Source organism: Panthera pardus, unplaced genomic scaffold (assembly GCF_024362965.1).
Source record: "Panthera pardus isolate Hobbes unplaced genomic scaffold, ASM2436296v1 HiC_scaffold_3, whole genome shotgun sequence".
NCBI lineage: Eukaryota > Metazoa > Chordata > Mammalia > Carnivora > Felidae > Panthera > Panthera pardus.
Window position 1 is genome coordinate 56,411,348 of NW_026526876.1, and position 19,067 is coordinate 56,430,414.

General features: G+C 47.8%; 1 protein-coding gene across 1 annotated transcript in view; it reads right to left on the reverse strand.

The window, feature by feature from the left end:
* Nucleotides 1-18,488, reverse strand: part of ABR (ABR activator of RhoGEF and GTPase) — a 182,699-nt gene extending 164,211 nt beyond the window's left edge. The window contains exon 1 of the mRNA XM_019429659.2: nucleotides 17,317-18,488. Within this exon, the coding sequence (XP_019285204.1) occupies nucleotides 17,317-18,361 (1,045 nt within the window). The 5' untranslated portion in view covers nucleotides 18,362-18,488. The remainder of the gene's footprint in view (nucleotides 1-17,316) is intronic.
* Nucleotides 18,489-19,067: the final 579 nt, after the last annotated feature.

Below are 19,067 nucleotides of genomic sequence, written 5' to 3' on the forward strand. Positions count from 1 at the left end.
CTGGGTTCTGAGTGACCGCAGGAAGCAAATCTGCCCATCGGGAACACCTACATCCACTGTCATGGGAACCAGAAGAAACTTCACCCGTTAAACCACTGACATGTTGGAGTTGGTTTGTTACAGAGGGTAGCACTACTCTGATGGTTATATTTCAAGGTGCTCGGATGAGGGGATGGAGGAGGGAGTAAAGGCTTATTACGGAGTGAGGATGCACACTAGGAAAGAAATACCTTTTTTTCTTCTATGGAAAAACTCTTTTACACACGGATTGTAAACTCAAATGCCTAAGACACCAGGCAAGGAGTGTAATACTAGTGTAATTAACACCTAAGCAGCACTTGGAATGCGACAGGCAGCTCTAAGCACTTATACAAACTCACTTCTCACAAATTTGTTAGGCACGCTATTAATATAACCCCCATTCTGCAGAGGAGGAAACTGGGGCCCACAAGAGTTAAGTAATTTGCTTAAGGTTATGCAGCTAGTAAATAGCAGAGGCAGGCTGCAAGGCCGGGCAGCCCAGCTCCAGAGTCGTGCTTGTTCACCACACTACACATACACCCTGCATGACGTGAACAGAAAACGGGGCCAGCCCAGGGCTGAAGCAGTTAGTGAAACCATGCCCCGTCTGAATGGGTCAGCTCTTCGCCTGATGATTTCCACATGTACCGCAGATCTTCCCATCTCTCAGGAAAAGCCAGAAATCCAGATTTTTATGTACCATTTCCAGATTTTAAATTGTTTCCATTTTGTTTTAACCCTCTGCGGCCCAAACAAAGTGCAGCAGCAGACTGCGTGTAGCCCAGGGCCGGCTACCTGCCTCCCCTGCTTTTCGGGCAGCTGTCTCCTAGGACCCTGCAGTCTTCTGCTTGCACAAAGGCCCTGGGGGATTCTGGGTCTGGTAGCCAGAAGGAGAGTCAACTCTGCAAACAAGAGCTCCTTCAGGCCCACTGATATGAATAATTAATTTCTGTTTTCTCACTGCCAGCCTACAAAGGTTACCACCAAGCCTAGCATTCAGGAAGCAACTCTGTCCCCTTCTGAGACAATGAGGACAAGCATGGGGGATCCTGGGGATGTTCAGGGAGCCCCATAATGAAGTCTAGAGTGGTGGCCTGCACTCAAAGGGGGCCAGTGGATACTGGGGAGGGCCTGTGTGTGTGCTCCCTGCCTGACAGCCTAGGTACAGCCATCAGAGCGTCCGAAGAGGCTCATTAGAGACTGACACTCTTGTGGCTTTCACTGCTATCAGCGGGAGAGGGCTCTGAATTCCTCAAGATGCTTTATAATAAAACAAAAAGGCACAATTATGCAGCCAAACAGAAGGCAAGGCAGCTGCATACAAAGCAGGGCTGTCTCCATAATAGGACCACAACCTCAGCTAGCCAGCCCTGAGGCCTCACCTTCCTCCCCAGGCTGCAGCTGTGAGACTCCGTAATTGGAGGCTCCACTGCTCCAGCTCTTGGATTATTCAAACTGCAGGATTTCCAGAAGCCTCGGGTTTCAGTTAAGGATATGCCCAGGCAACAAGATGAGCCACAGACCATTTGCCACCCTTGCTGTATATTTCAGCAATGCATATGGCCAACACACGTTACAGTTAACACACACTGCATACCGTGTGTCAGGTGCTTTTCCAGGAGCTTCACATATTAAGTTATTTAATGTTTACACCAGCTTACTTTGGTGTCGTTATCATACCATTATCACCTTCCGTCTACAGATATGGAAACTGAGGCAGAAAAATTTAAGTTAGCTCAAGGCTGCACAACAGTAAGTGGCAGAGCGAGGCTTTGAACGCAGGCAGTGCGGTCCTAGACGGTATGCTCTTCACCACCACACCAGTGGCTGCTGTCATTTCCACAGAGCTTACTGTATGCCCGGCCTTGTGCCACATATTTTCTGTATATTATTTCATCTAATCTCTACAACACCAGGTGAGATATACTCATCTACATTATAGAGAAAAGAAAATAGGTTTATGGAAAGGTGAAGTAACTTGGTCAAGGGCACAAAATAACAAGTGGCCTATGGACCGGATCCAAACCCAGGCTTCTCTGATTCAAAGCCAGGCTCTTAACCATTACTTGGTACAGAGTAGCAGTTCATCTAACTGGTGTCCATAAAGTTTCGGCCTGGAAGACCATCTAGTCTAATCCCCTTATTTTCCAGGTGAGAGATATGGCCTAGAGAGATTAAGAGTTAGTGGGGGGGGGCGCCTGGGTGGCTCAGTCGGTTGAGCGTCCGACTTCAGCTCAGGTCATGATCTCGCGGTCCGCGAGTTCAAGCCCCGCGTCGGGCTCTGTGCTGACAGCTCAGAGCCTGGAGCCTGTTTCAGATTCTGTGTCTCCCTCTCTCTGACCCTCCCCCGTTCATGCTCTGTCTCTCTCTGTCTCAAAAATAAATAAATGTTAAAAAAAAAATTAAAAAAAAAAAAAGAGTTAGTGGGCCGTGGGGAGTGCCTGGCTGGCTCCGTTCGTATAGTATGCGACTATTGATCTTAGGGTTATGAATTCAAACCTCAAGTTGGGTATAGAGTTTACTAAAAAAAAAAGAAAAAAAAATAGAGTTAGTAGTGGGTTGTACTAGAGTAACTTCGGCCCCAGAAAGAGCTGGGGTTCCAATCCTAGCTTTGTCCTATTAGCTGTGTGACTTGGGCAAGTGACTCAATATTTCTAGACTTATTAGTATGGAATGGGAATAATAATAGTCTCACGGACTATAAATTATGTGTGTAATATATACTTCTAATAAACACTCAGCCTGGCAAAACCATTCCATTATAGTCAGGTGGTCCTGACTATACAGATTGATAATGTTAAACTTTTGCTTACAAATCTGTTCTTTATGGCTTGAAATCATATGTATGTGGTGAGGAGGTTGCCAGTATGGCTCCCAAAGTCTAATTAACAAACAAAGATCTTGGAAAATTGCATTGCATTTCTGAAACTTTTCTGAGTGTTACCCTCACTGTGCAAATTCCCCAAGGAAATTACATTAATCAGAGATCTGAGCAATCAGACAAACGTTTAGGCCTTCTATCCTCCAAATAAAGTTACTATACTACCAGATCAGTGACATCGTGGACAAGATAGGTTTCCATGGTCTTTAATTCTAGTATCCCTTCCACTATGGCAGTGATTTAATGATTTTGCACCTGGAACAATGGATCATGCTGTGATGGCTTGTTTGGCCCTTTTGCACAAACACCAGGATTGCCGATATGCATTTGGTTTCGTTTTGGGGGTTCTTATTTTTGGCTGCCAGGGTTGGTTGTTTATCAGGGTATGCCTGTGTGACCAGCACCTCATAATAGTCTCTAACCTCAGACCCAAACAGACTTCCCTGGGAATAGATAGCCCATGTATGTCTTTGTAGTCTGCTTTGAGAGAGAGAGAACTGCTAAATGGACTCAGACAAGGAAAGACATCAAAGCCTTATGCTGGACCTCTGTGGAGTCTGTCGATACATATATTTTTCTTGCCGCTTTTGCTCTGTATCGTCTGTAAAAAATCTTAGCCATGAGTATAATCTGCTATTGAGTTCTACAAAATCCTTCTAGGAAATCACTGAATAAAACAAGGCGAAACAATTTAGCCATTTCTAACACCATTTTTCACATTTTTGAGCCCCACCCTCTGATATATACCTACAGTAGCTATAGTTACCACTTGGCCTCAGTGAGAAGGGAACTTAGAGGGGCTTTTTGTGTGTGTTAGCTTTGGTTTTTTAGAGCTTCCTTTTGCATGTTTATTTAGTTTTGAGAGAGAGAAAGAGAGTGTGCAGGCCTGTGATTGGAGAAGGGGCAGAGAGAGAAAGACAGAGGTTCCAAAGCTGACTTCACGCTGATAGCAGAAAGAGAGATTAATGTGGGGCTTGAACTCAGGAACCATGAGACCATAACCTGAGCCAAAGTCAGATGCTTAACTGAGCCACCCAGGCGCTCCTGTTTTGTTTTTTTAAAGATGTCTCATCTCTTTTTGTTTCTTTTTTTAAGTTTTTCTTTATTTATGTTTGAGAGAGAGACAGAGAGAGAGAGGGAGGGATTGAGCACAAGCAGGGGACAGGCAGAGAGAGGGAGAGAGAGAGAATCCTAAGCAGGCTCCACACTGTCAGTGCAGAGCCTGATGGGGGGGGCTCAAACTCACAAACTGTGAGATCATGACCTGAGCCAAAATCGAGTCCGATGTTTAATCGACTAAGCCACCCTGGAGCCCCTGTTTTGTTTTTTTTTTTAAATACAGGTCTAGGGTTAGGCCTGACATCCTACATTTCTGTCTTTTCTTTTCTTTTCCTTTCCTTTCTTCCTCTTTCTTTCTTTCTTTCTTTCTTTCTTTCTTTCTTTCTTTCTTTCTTTCTTTCTTTCTTTCTTTCTCTAAGTAGGCTCCATGCCCAAGATGGGTCTTGGACTCATGATCCTGAGATCAAGAATCACACACTCCACTGACTGAGCCAGCCAGTGCCCTGGGAACTTAAAGGTTTTGAGGAAATTACATTGATTTCTTTTATTTTTTTTAATTTTTTTAAATGTTTATTTATTTTAGAGACAGACAGAGCACAAGCTGGGGAGGGGCAGAGACAGCAGGAGACAGACTCTGAAGCAGGCTGCGGGCTCTGAGCTGTCAGCACAGAGCCTGACACGGGGCTTGAACCCATGAACCATGAAATGAGCCAAAGTAGGACACTTAACCGACTGAGCCACCCACAGGCACCCCAGAAAATTACATTGATTTCTGAAGCTCCAAAGAGTCATTCTTCTTTATGAATATAAGCCAGGTGTTTGATCAGTCAGGATAAACTGATCCTGCAGTAACAACGAGCACCAAACATTGTAATGGCTTAAAATAACAATGGTTTCTATTTCACTCTAGTACACATCCATTAATGATTGACTGGGAGCTCTGTTCTGTATTGCCCTCCCCCTAGGACTCAGGCTGACTGAACAGTCACCAGCTTAATCATTGTACATTGCAATACCAAAGAAGGAAAAAGGTCTCATACCAGCATTAAATGCTCTGGTCCAGAAGTTGCACGCATCACTTCCATTCAAACTCACTGGTTAGAACTAGGCAAAGGTTCCTACCCAATTGCAAGGGAACCAGGGATGTAATCCTACCTACCGTGTTCCTGGAAAGCAAGAGGGAACCAAAATATTTAGTTTACCGTCCTAATGACTAGCATGGGTCTCCATCAGTTGGGGAGGACCTAGCTGGCCAGGTTTGAAGTATCATCCTTTTTCTTCATTGTCCACCTTCAGGAAACAACATACTCCCATCAGTAAGAGGCGCACAAAATGCCAGATTCTGAACTGGTGGGCAGGCAGACATGGTAGTAAGCTGAAGGGCACACTCCTCAGGGGCATTTGAAGTTTGAAAATGGCTTCAGGAGGAAAAACCCACCACAGCCCTTGAGAATAATGGCTCTAGAATATGTCTTATTAATTGGTCCTACTGATCCCCCCCAAAAAAGGGGGGGGGGGGGGAGGAAGAGATGAATATAAAAGCAAAGCGGAAGAGAAGAGAAAAAAGTGAAAGGTCTTTAAGTGCTTAGAGATCCCAATAGTGTGCCCAGGTAGTCCAAATCCCACAAAATTCTTACTTGAAAAGGCACATTCCTCTTCTTCTTTTTTCTTTAATAAATACAATAATACACCAGCACTGTGCTAGGGGCAGGGAGACTAGAATTTTTAAAAGTGGTCCATTTCTAACACACATACACTTTAAGAGGCTAGAATCCAGTTGGGGAGACAGAGAGGCAAACCTATTTAAACCATATTATATTTGCTCAAATGAGTGTATGTGCAAAGTGCAGGGAAGAACTGTGTGGCTAACACTGGGCTGGTTTTCCAAAGAGCCAATCACAGTCTCCTCTCTTTAACACTCTTTACAACCGAGGCTCAAGGGCTGAAATCCTTGATCTCCCCTCCAGCCCTCCTTGCAGCTAATGACGGCCACATTATGTTGGCCAATAGCATGAAAGCAGCAGTTGCTAGGTAGGGTTTGGTGGGGGGAGCTTTTTAAAGGGACAGCCAGTGTGATCACTACAGTCCTTTGCACCCTTCTCCCTCTCTGAAACATGAGCACACATCTAGTGATGCAGCAGATTTTTTTTTTTTTAACTATGAGGCAACAAGCAAGAGGACAAATACCTTTCTGCTAAATAACAGGGAGAGTCTGGGCCCCTGAGAGTGCTGCTGAGCCATCCCAGAAAGCCTGCCTCTGGAGTTCTTGGGATCGGAGGAAAACAAAGCCCTATCTGGCCAGGTCATTGTATTAGTTTCTGTTGCTGTTAACAAATGATTACAAATTTCATGGCTTAAAATGACACCAGTTTACCATCTATAGGTGAGAAGTCTGACACGGCCTGTCACTGGGCTAAAGTCAAGGTGTTGGCAGGGGCTGGGTTCCTTTCTGGAGGCTCTAGAAGATAATTCATTTCCTTGCCTTTTCCAGCTTCTGGAGGCTGCTCATCCTGCTTGGCTCAAGGTCCCCTTCCCTCCTCTTCAAAGTCAGCAACAGTGGATTGAGTCCTTATCATCTTGTATCACTCCGACCTCTTCTACCTCCTTCTTCCACTTTGAAGACCTCTGTTACTACATTGGGCCCACCTGGATAATCCACGACTCTCTCTCCACGTCAAGGTCCTTAATTTGACCACATTTGCAAGGTTCCTTTTGCCATATAATAGAACATACTCCTAGGTTCCAGGGACTGGGACATGGACATCCTTGGGGGACATTATTCTGCGTATCACAGTGTCATTGTGGCACAGTTTTGTCTTACCTGCAGACAAACGCACTCCTGACACCCAGTTCTTGGGTCTACCTAGGAAAGCAGGAGAGGCTTTACAGAGGAAGTACCTCCTAGCTGAGACCTGAGGGATGAAGAGTAATTTGTCATGTGGACAAATATGGAAAGGGCATTCCAGGGAAGGGGAGCCACACATGCAGAGGAATAAGGATGCAGGGTATGTTTGGAAACTACAAGCAACTCAGGATTGCTAGAGCATGAAGTATATGCGTGTGTGGGTGGGGGAGGGCAGAGCTGAGGGTGGATCGGATCACAAATGGCTGGGCACATTTGCGTCTAAGAAGCTCAGATTTACTTTGAGGGTGGCAGAGAGTCACTGAAGAATGCAAGCAGGGGGTGCATAATTAGATTTAGGGCGATCCCTTTGGCTTTAATGTGGAAGATAGCTGGGGGCTGAAGCAGAAAGAGTGAGGCCAGAGGCAGAACAATTGGTTAGTGCACTGGTTTAGATCAGGGGCATTGAAATGAAGGTCTGGACCTTCATGAATTGTGTGAGCGGCTCCTATATGCCAGGGCACTGTGACACTCTGGGGCTATCAAGGCAAATAAGACACAGGTCAGAACAAGGATGCCTCTCACCACACCAACCACAACCCCGAAGCAGGAAGGAGGGGTGCTCATGGAACTCAAGTTTGGGATGTTCTGCCCCCTTGCCCCAAGTCTGGGAAGCACTGATGGGGTGAGGTGTGGCCCAGGGGGAATTCAAAAGGGCACCAGGACCATCTCAATGATGGGGAAGCAAATGAAGAAGCAGATGGTCCTTTCCTGTGCACATTTCCCCCAAGCCTGCCCTAGTTGTTTTAATATATACAGATTTTTAATGTTTGTTTGTTTGTTTGTTTGTTTTGAGAGCTTTATTTATTTATTTATTTATTTATTTATTTATTTAGAGAGACAGCACAAGCAGGGGAGGGGGAGAGAGAGAGGGAGAGAGAGAATCCCAAGCAGGCTCTACACTATCAGTGCAGAGTCCAATGTGGGCCTTGAACCCATGAACCTCAAGATCATGACCTGAGCTGAAATCAAGAATTAGACACTTAACCAACAGAGCCATCCAGGCGTGCCTGACCTAGTAATTTTATTTTATAATTTTTTTAAGTTTATTTATTTATTTTGAAAGAGACAGAGAGTGCAAGCAGGGGAGGGGCAGAGAGAGCAGGGCAGAGAGGATCCAAAGCAGGCTCCCGTGCTGACAGCAGAGAGCGCGACGCAGGGCTGGAATCCACAAACCATGAGATGACGAACTGAGCCGAAGTCAGACACTTAACTGTATGAGCCACCCAGGTGCCCCTGGCAACAATTTTAAATTGTTGCATGTGGTGAGTTAGAAAAGGAAATGGTGTGGTCAGAGGAGGAGCCTGGACCCAAACACAGTCCCCCCGCCCCGATGGAAATGGTCTGGAATTAGAGATGAGGGATGGTTGCACAACTTTGCAAATATACTAAAAACCAACCCGTGACTCCATACTTCAAAGGGGTGAGTTTTATATTGTGTGAATTATCTCTCCATAAAAGTCATTAATTTTTTCAATAGGAGAAGAAAATAACCCCAGCACTTGGCCCTAAGGGAACCTGGGCTTGTTAGCTAACTGGTCAGAGCCTCGGCTTTCCTCATCTGCAAAATGAGAAGAGTGGTACTTACAGAAGGTAAAGAACAGGAGACTGTGCTGAATATTAATGTGACCGTGTAGGTTAAACACTTAACATAGTGCCTTGCAGGTAGTAGTTGCTAAGTATAACCTAGTTCTTTTACTAAGTGCCAATAACATTTTTAAAACAATCATTTTCTCGGCAGCCACAAGATATGACATAAGCTCTAGGCAAGCTCCCTCACACAGTCTTGTCTCAGGCAGACTAGAGCCAGGATCAAACGGGAAGACAGCAACACGAACCGAAGCCCACGCTCCTGCGGAAAGACTGCAGATTTACTCTGGAGCTATGCAGTGCAGAAACCGCGAGAGAGATTTGCGTGGCATAAATACAGCTACACGCAGCAGTGGTAAAGGAAGGTGGGCACAGAGATTTCTGTTTATAATTCTGGTTTGGTATACAAACTAGTCCGGTTTCCAAAACAGTCAAGTCTGCCCCAATACCCGGACCAGTCCATTGTGGCTACAACGCAGCCCTGAGGTTTAGTCATACCCCATGCCCCAATCTCCTCGCTCTGGCTCCTCAAAACCACAATGAGCCAAAAACAAACCTTATATAACCGTAATTTTCTAGCACAGTACCAAAGCAGGGGATTTATTTTTTCACTGAACATCTCGCTTGTGATATTCCAAAGTCAACCAAGTACTCATCAAGAGCCTGCCATGTGCCCAGCCCTGTGAAGGATATTGTGAAGGAGAAAAAGAAGCATAAGCTATGATCCCTGCTCTCAAGGAGCCAGCTAACCTCTGAGTTTGAAAGCTACACTTCACAGTAAACATAGAAAAGGCATTGTGCCTTGCACAGAGCAGTGGTTCAGTCATTATTTGTTCGTTGGGTCAATGAATTAATAGAGGGCACAATAATAAGACAACTGTGTGAGTGTGGGGCTCACTCTAAGAACCACAAGATGGGTTGGAGTAGTTGGAAAAGGCTTGTGCCAGAGGCTGCTAGCTGCCTACTCAATATCAATTCTTCCATTTTTTCTTATAACAGAGACCCTATTTTATTTGAGGTGGCCATATGCCCAGATAAAATACTACATCTCCCAGCCTTCCTTGTAGCTAGAGGTGGCTAATGAGATCTAAACAGAATTTGTTAGGAGAGGCTACCAGGAAAGTGCCTTAAAAGGCAGACCAACAGCTGCCACTTAGTCCTTCCTCCCTTTCTTCTAATTCTCATCTGAAATGTGAATGTGATGGCTGGATTTTCAGCAGCTATTTTGGACCATGAGGCAACCTTGAGACAGAAAAGCACAAATAGAAACAAGCCCAAATTCCTGATGATCATGGTAGTCACCATACTCTCCCTGGACTGCTTACTTCTGGCATTCTCTTACTTGAAAGAGAAATACACCTCTATCTTGCTTAAGCTACTTTTTGGGGTTTTGTCATATGCAGCAAACCCCTATCTTAACTAACACAAGGTATCATGGAAAAGCCAGGCTTTGAAGGAAGGGTTGGCTTTGTGACTGGGTTTAAGTGGGGGTGAAGGGCATCTCAAAAGCCAGACAGAGCCCACAAAGACACTGGAAGGAATGTGCATTAGCTGAAAGCAAGTGAGTAGAGAGTAAGAAATAAAGAGAAGACAGATGACAGTTTTATAGATGCCAGGGACAACAGGGATTAACTGGGGAAGGACCAGCGACCACAAAGGAACAAGAAAGCTTATCTGCCTCCAAAGGAGCAAAACACCTGTGACCTGGAGGGAGTAAGAAAGGAGAGACAGGAGGCTTGGGGAACTTCATTACACAAAGAGATAGGAATGTGAGCTGTGGCCTGGACTTAGAACAATGACAACACCACCATCTAAGCTTCATTAAATGCTTATGTGCCCGGCCCTGTGCTAGGTACTCTTCACACACTTACCCCCTTTACACTTCACAAGTCGATGACACAGTCCAATCACCATCACCCACTTTTGGCAGACAAGGAATCCAAGGCTGAGACAGAGTCAGTAACTCATCCAATGTAAGTCTTACAACCCTGCAAGCTGGCTCACATCAAACCCATTTTTCAGATGGGGAACGTGTTTGTACCATTGTTTCAAAGCCGGGGAAATATGTCAAGATCCTGATTTTCAAACATAAAGATCCAGGGCCAAGTATAGAGCCAACTGCTTTGTGAATAGTCTCTTAACCAGAAGAAAAACAAGTAGAGGAAAAGAAAAGTTTTGAGTCTTGGTTGTATTTACTATGTATGTGTAGAGGAGGAAGGGCTCGTTTAAACAAACGCACCCACACCCTCTGGCTGGCTGGTAGAGTGCTCCTGAGGTGTAGATAGTGCTAACATGGTGGGGGGTGGGGTGACGGTGGAGAGAAGCAAGCTTTGAGAAGCCCAGTGGCGCCATGTCAACTCCACTTACAAATGAATCACAGCCAACGACCAGCTCATGTGTCTCAGATAGTGTTTTAATATCTCTCTGCAACAGGGAATGGGAAAAAAAAAAATTACTCTATCACAGCTAAGGCTGAAAATTCAACACTTTGAATTAAGTTATTCAGACACATCACTGAACACAAGGAATTCTTCCCGGAGCAAAAATCTCATTAGTCACTCACGGGAAGGGGAAAAAACCCATCAAGTTACAACGATCTAGGTAACATGAGTACCGAATAGGAAGTGTATTTCCCATGCAGATTAAAAATAAAAAGTCTCCTTTGGCAGCATGGCAGAATCTGATGGCAGGGCCTCCCAAGTACAGAACGCTAGAATTCTACAGCTGGCCCAGGACAGCACTAAGTGCTGGAAGTTAAAGAGTGCTGTTTTTGTTAAGACTGAGTTCAAGGCGGATTCCATCACAAAATGTTTGACTCTGGGTAAATCTCTTTACCTCTCCGAGCCTCAGCACTTTACCTATAAAATGGCAGCAGTAATTTTCATCTGCTGAGATGGATGTGAGGCTAAATGTGATGGTCTACTGCTCCTGTTACCGTGACTTTGACAGAACTTATGTCTTTAGAGTTCTCTGCTTAAAATTCTAGGAAAGAAAAGGCCATAGGACAATGGAAAGAGCCTTGTCCTGGCTCATAGGTCCAGCCTTGAGGGTCATGAGTGTGTGACCTTGAGGATACTTTTAGGTCTCCAGGACTCTGTCTGGAGGGGGCAGGAATAGACCTACTGTAAGATCTCTTCCTGTTCTAGACTCTTGAATGTCACTAAGATTCAGATGAACAGTCCTTAGTCATTCATTTCAGGATTTACAAAGTTGTTTTTTTTTTAATGTTTATTTATTTTTGAGAGAGAGAGGGAGGCTGAGTGTGAGTGAGGGAGGGAGAGAGAGAGAGAGAGACAGAATCCAAAGCAGACTCCAGGCTATGAGCTGTCAGCACAGAGCCCAACGCGGGGCTGGAACTTACGAACTGTGAGATCACGACCTGAGCCAAAGTCAGACGCTTAATGGACTGAGCCACCCAGGTGCCTCAGGATTTACCAAGTTCTGCTGGAAAGCTGTTTCTTTATCTAAAAATGTATGGTTTCTACCCTTGGAGCCAAAGAGTCAGTGAGAACCTTAAAAGCAGGTCACCGACTTTTGCAGTCTTGACCCTTAACACAGACTTGGCATGAAGTAAGACCTTGATAAACTCTCATTGGGTTGGAAGAGATTAATGAACAAATGAATGAATTTCAAGGGCCTGCCAAATAGAGACTGCCTGCCCTCCACCGGGCAAAGTTTAGTGCAAGGAGAAAATGCTGCCAATTTAAAATATTAATGATATTTACTTTGTCATCTGAACTACAACCAGAATATCGGGTGAATAGTTTCTGCCAGTCAAAAGGATGACTGACTCCGAAAAGCCACCTTTGGGCTTTGCTAGAAGAGTATGCTTTGGTCCACAAAGAGTGCGCGTGTGGTACAGGGGATGCCACAGGCTATGGAAGGGATGCATAAGCCCCGAGAAGGAAATGTCACCCAACCTCTGTGGCAGGAATGGCACAGAAGCAAGGCAACCCAAAAGGGAAAATACCAGGGCTCTGCATGTGGGCACGCAGTTGCGTCCACCCAAGAGTGCCCAGCTGAAGAGAGAAGATCTAAATCCAGCAGGGGGTCTGCTCACCTGTGAGGCCGAGTCCACTCAGGAGCCCCAAGGGTGGGCAGCAGCCCTGATGGTCGACCCCAGCAGTAGATGGACCCCCCCCCATGGGGTCTGCTGGGGATTTTCATGATACAGGAAATGGCAATAATGTACACGGACATGTGTATGCACTTAATGGTCACTGTGTGCCAGGTGCTTTGCTCAAGTCTTCAAATATCTTATTGTATTTAATTTTCATAACTACCCTGAGAGGTAGGTGCTATTATTGAGGCAGTATAGCTTGGTGTTTGTTTGAAAGCAAGGACTCAGGACTCAGACTGCTTAGATTCAAATCCCAAGTGTCACTTACAAGCTGAGTGACCTTAGTCAGGGCTATTGAAGCTCTCTGGGCCTTATGATTTTCATATGTAAAATGGAAATAATAATCCTGCCTGTCTTATGAAGCTGTTGCGAGGCACAGATGAGTAAGTACATTTAAAATGCTTACAATAGGCACTGGCACAAAGTAAGCCCTCAGTAAGTGTTAGCTATCCTTGTCATTGCTAATAGAGACTAAGGTGGCTTCTCCATGGCCTCACAACTGCTGAGGGGCAGAGTCAGGGCACACAGGTCTGTCTTCAGAGCACACTGGACCCAACACGAGTAATTCTAGTTCTGCAGCCCTCACCCCATCCATACCACCACCCTGATGCATGTCACCATGGCCTGGTCTTCCTCAGCACCAACCCAGGCTACAAGGTGCTAAAAGGAATATACTCAAAGAACTGGCATTCTAACTTAAACTCTGGTTTGGCTACTATGTGTAGAAATGGACCCATATGTGTCTTTGCATGGGAATCTGCCTCTCATTTAAGAGAAAATGGTCCTTTTCCAAGGAGAGGGGCATCTCTGCCTCTCTGACTCTCATGTGGCACTGTCTCCTTAAGACCTCCAGACTGAATGGCTTGATAAAACCCGAACTTCAATTAAGGATCTCAGAATACAAATAATGGGCATAATTGCTGGTGGAGAAGGAGAAACATGAGGGCCAGTCCAGCAAGAGAGCTTCATGAGCAAGACACTGCCCTGGGTCCTGCCCTGCTCCTGGAAGGTTCTAGAAAGAGCCAGAGCCTTGCTAGGAAAAGTACATGCATCACAGAAAACCAAACCATCTGTGATTCCTATCTGGGAATGAGAGAATCTTTGAAGCATCTCAAAGAAAATGACCTGTAGTCATGGTTAGCCAACACTGTGAGTGCCTACCATGTGTCAAGACATGTTCAAAGCCCTTTAGAAACAAAATCCCATTTATTCCTCATATCAACAGTATGATATAAGCAGTGTTTATCAGTCCCATTTCACAGATGTGGAAACTGAGACAGAAAATTCAAATAACTTCACACAAGTTCACACAAGTAGTCTAGCTTCAAAGCCCATAGTCTTTATCAGTATTTTCAAACCTTTTTGTCCAATTCATGGCAAGAAATACCTTCTACATCAGGACCCAATATACACTCACACATTTATACACAACTGAAACAAAGTTTTAAAACAGAATAATGCTCTCCATTACCATGTGCAATGCACTCCCATGTTTCCTCTTCTATTCAATCCCATTAAAAAATTATATCATTCAACAAATATTTATGGAACACCTAGTATGTGTGAGACACTGTTCTAGGCTTTGGGACTTGACGTCAGTGGATGAAAGAGATAAAAATCCTTGCCCTCAAGGATGCAGAGAAAGAGGGACACTTTTGTCCTGCTGGTAGGAATGCAAACTGGTGCGGCCACTCTGGAAAACAGTATGGAGGTTCCTCAAAAACTTAATAATAGATCTACCCTACAACCCAGCAATTGCACTACTAGGAATTTATCCATAGGATACAAAAATGCTGATTCAAAGGAGTACATCCACCCCTTTGTTTATAGCAGCACTATCAACAATAGCCAAAGTATGGAAAGAGCCCAAATGTCCATTGACTGACAAATGCATAAAGAAGATGTGGTACATCTATACAATGGAATGTTAGTCGGCAATGAAAAAGAATGAAATCTTACCATTCGCAACAACGTGGATAGAACTAGAGAGTATTATGCTAAGTGAAATAAGTCAGAGGAAGGTAAAATATATGATTTCACTCATACGTGAAATTTAAGATACAAAATAGATGAATATAGGGGAAGGGAAACAAAAATAAGATAAAAACAGAGAGAGAGAGAGAGAGAGAGAGACAAACCATAAGAGACTCTTAAATACAGAGAACAAACTGAGGGCTGCTGGAGGGGTGTTGGGTGGGGGATGTCCTAAATGGGGGATGGGCATTAAGGAGGGCACTTGTTGGGATGAGCACTGAGTATTGTATGTAAGTGATGAATCACTAAATTCTACTCCTGAAACCATTATTACACTATATGTTAACTAACTTGGATTTAAATTAAAAAAAAAATCCTCCTCCTCTTGGACCTTGCCTTTTACTGGAGAGAGAGTGAGAAAGGTCAACATGCAAAATCGTAGCGTCTGAAGTGGTAATTTGGTGAGTGCTACGGGGAAAACTAAAGCCAGGACAGCCAAGGGTGGACAAGGAAGGCCTCTCGATGCTCTCATTCCCCACGACACTGATTTCAGTGGGCTGTCACCCACCGCATGAAAACCCCTGCCCTTAATCCCTCCACTCTAGGGCCTCTCTGTTTGTCTGAAGGCTCTTTCTCCTGCACACGCTTGTGACTGTGCACACGTGCGCATACGTGTACAGGCATGCGTGTACGTGTCCAGCCCCAGGCACTTCCTCAACTGGGGAAGTTTGGGAGGAGGGGCCCCCATACACAGCTGTCCAGGGGTTCCGTCCACAAGCTTGCCCTGCAGAGGGGTCCTGGAACGGGGCCTGAAACACCAGCCAGGCACCAGAGGAAAGAGAATCTTTTAGTCACGGGTCCACCCAGAGGGGGCACCTTTTGTAATTCATTAGGCCAGAAGGAATGCTAATTCCTAATCTGTATCAAGATGCTCTGTGTGCTAGAATGCCCTTAAGGAGAGAGGAGACAGCACACAGAAATAAAAATAACTCCTGGAGAAAATCCAGTGCATTGGGCACACCTGAAGGGGTGATTGATGTGGGTTTCAGGGAAGATGGGACTGGAGCCAGCTCTGAAGCAGCTCTGGGCACTTGGGTAGCCTCTACTGAGTATTTGGAACTTGGCACTAGAGTAAAATCTTCAGACTCTTCCCTTAAGTTAAAGGGGCACATAAAAATGTTACTAGCATGGGCAGCAAAAGCATTACCTATGGGAGAAGCAGCCAATCTCTGCTAATGAATAAGTGTAATTGATCACAACTGATGATTTGATGGACCTTCCAAATGTGCTTTTAGCAAAGTGGACAGTTTTTCATTCAAATGCAAACTCACCCAGATAAGATCTAATAATGGAGATTTTGGAACAATCCCAGCACCAGTGATTTCTTTCTCTCCTTCACTGAGCAGGAAGGCATCTTAAGTTCCTGGTTACAGCTCAACCCAACTAGACATCAATTTATCCTTTCCCTGTGGCTGAGGAGACCCTGACAGCTCCAGGGGCAGCAAAGGGGCAGTCACAGTCCACCTCACATCCCTATCCGTCCTTTCCTCCTTAGCCCCATTACCACTCCCTGACCTATGAGGAGCTGGGTGGCTGAGAGACCCAGACTCAATACATAAATAAGAAATATTTATTGAGTGCTTACTATGTGCAAGGCGCCCTATTGACTGCCACAAGGGCATTCAAAGATTGGCTAGGACAGGGGCGCCTGGGTGGCTCAGTCAGTTGGGCGACCGACTTCGGCTCAGGTCATGATCTCACTGCTGGTGAGTTTGAGCCCCGAGTTGGGCTCTGTGCTGACAGCTTGGAGCCTGGAGCCTGCTTTGGATTCTGTGTCTCCCTCTCTCTCTGCCCCTAACCTACTCACATTCTGTCTCTGTCTCTCTCAAAAATAAATAAACATTAAAAAAAAATTTTTTTAAACAAAATCAAAGATTGGCTAGGACTAGGTGCTGTCCTCCAAATAGAAGGCAACAGCAACTGACAGCCCAAGTGGAGGTCTCGGCTCACTTCAACAAACACTTAATCTTTCCAAGCTTCCGTTTTCTCCTTTGTCAAACGAAGACATTGCATTAGACATGATCTCTGGGCACTAGGCCAGCTCGAAAACTATGATTCTATGCCCTCTCCTTCCCAATCAGGCTCCTAGGAAGCTGACAGATCTAGGAAGGGGGCAGCCAGCAAAGGGAGGGGGAGAGGGGGCAGTGAGGATTATGTACCTTTCCCTGGGTAAGAGGATGTCTCAGTTTGGCCAGAACACACGATACAGGCTGGAGAAGGTGACAGATAATTCAGAAAATTAAATGAGAAATTTAGACTTTCACATCAAGGAATGTGGGGGAAATGGGGAGCCTCTGGAGTTTGTGCAGAGAAAGGTACTATCATGTGGTGGATAGGAATCTGACCAACCCGTGGAGGATGAGTTCGAGGGAGGGAGGGCCGTGATGTTACAGTATCAGAGCATAAAGGTTGAGGCCTGAAGTGAAAGATTCCTCCCATGGTCTAGCCAATCCACGCATCTATCACCATTCCATCACCCCCTGCCATCGCCATCCTGCTTATTTTCATAAACTCGCCCAAGGCGAAATGATGTTGCACAATCTTTTTTTTTTTTTTTTTTTTTCAGTTCCACAAGTGGTTTCAGGGTAAACAGATAAATTTTATCTCTTTTTCCCAAGTGCCTAAGGTTAAACAGAACCAACGAGGTTTGCCGGAAAGGGGTGCAGGAAGGGGCCAGGAGCCCCCGGGATGCGCGAGGGGTGCGCCTACCTGCAGAGAAGCCGTCCTCGTGGTCCGAGCTGTTGTGGCTGCAGTCACTGCCCCTCTCGGGCGAGCTGTGGCTGGGCGAGTCCCGCTCCGGCACCCGCAGAAACCTCTTGCGCCGCCACGGGGGGAGGTGCTCGCGAGCCCCGCGCGCGGGGTGCTCCTCCGCAGCCAGGGGCGAGCTCCGCCCGTCCTTGGCCTCCGCCTCCAGCTGCTCCAGGTCGCGGCTCCGGCGCTGCTGCCGCCGGCCCCCGGGGATCAGGTGCATCCAGCGATGAGGGCTGCCCGCCCGCGCCGGCTTTTCGGCCTCGTCGCGGGTCCCGAGCCGGCAGGGGGGCACGAGCAAGTGCCCGAGGACGAATTTCTCGTTCAAATCCACCATCTCGAAGTCGTGGTCACTGCTGTTGCCCCCATCATCTGCGACCGAGGCGTCCGGCTCGCCCTCCTCGGAGCCCCGCCCCGCGCGGGTCCGGGAGGACAGCTCCTCTCCCTGGGCGCTGGGGACCGTGTCATCGGGGCCGGGTGGCGCGCGGTCCTCCCGGAGTCTGAAGAGGAGGCGAGGCTGCAGCAGCTGCTGGTGGATGGCGGCGGTCAAGCTGCGCACGGCGCCCCCTGCCCCCGCCGCCCCGGGCCAAGTGGGAAGGTCGGGGCACGCGTGACGAGTCCCGGCCTTGGCGGCCACCTCGGGGTCGGGGCGCCAGGAGCCTGGAGGGTCTCCGCCGCCGCCCGCGGCGCCCTCCTCCTCCCGCGGTGGCGGCGCCCGCTCCGGCCCGGCCGGCGCCGGCTCCTCTGCCCAAGCTCCCCCGCTGTCGCCGTCTCCGCCCTCCAGGCGCCCGCAGCCGAGGTCCCGCTTCTCCCCGGCCAGGGCCGTCTGCAGGTAGGAGACTTTGAATTTCTCCTCAGCCAACACCTGTTGCAGCCGCTTCAGGTTGAGTTTGCAGCGCTCCAGCTCCCGCTCCATGTCCAGCACCGAGTCCAGCCGCATGACCGGTGCCTCCTCCCCGGGGAACTCGGCCTGCCAGTGGCGCTCAAAGTCCTGAGGGTCCCACATGGCGGCCGCCCCTTCGGGCCTCCCGGGCCCAGCTCCGCCGCGCGCCGCGGGCTGGGGTCGCGCCGGGCTTTTCCGGGAAGCCCGCGCTGGCGCAGTCGCCTGCCCTTCACTTCAGCCCCAGAAGAAAATAAGAGCAAAAAAGAATAATAAAAAAAGTTTTTCCCCTTCCGCCCTCGTGCCTTTTTTTTTTTTTTTTTTTTTTCCTTCTTCTGGGTTTCGCCTCCCTGACGTAAGCGGCCACCCACCAAGGAGGCGGGCGTCTGGGGGCCCTGGGCCCGCCCCGGGCAGGACGCGCAGAGCCTGCCGTCTGCAGCCCCCGCCGCCCCGCGGGCGCCCGGCGGGCTCGGGTGGCGGGCTCGGGCGGACGGGGAGGAGCCTCGGTGGCGTCCGGCCGGGTCCCGCTGGCGCGCCTCGGAGCTGAGCGGGCGACCCTCCGAGCCGGCCACACGGTAGGCCCGGCTCCCACCTTCCCCGCCGCCGCCGCGCCGCTCCCGCCGCCGCGCGCTGTCCGCGCGGGCTCCGTGCACCCGAGCGCGGGGCCGCGGGGCCGCGCGGCCGCGGGGGGCGGGAGCCGCGGTGAGGGAGCGCGCGGGGGCGCCCTGGGCTCCCAGCCAACCTCCCGCCGCCAGGCTCTCCGCAGCCTCGCCTGGCCAGAGTCAGCGCCGCGCCTTGGACCGGGAAGGGAAAGGTGGGGGGAAGGCGATGT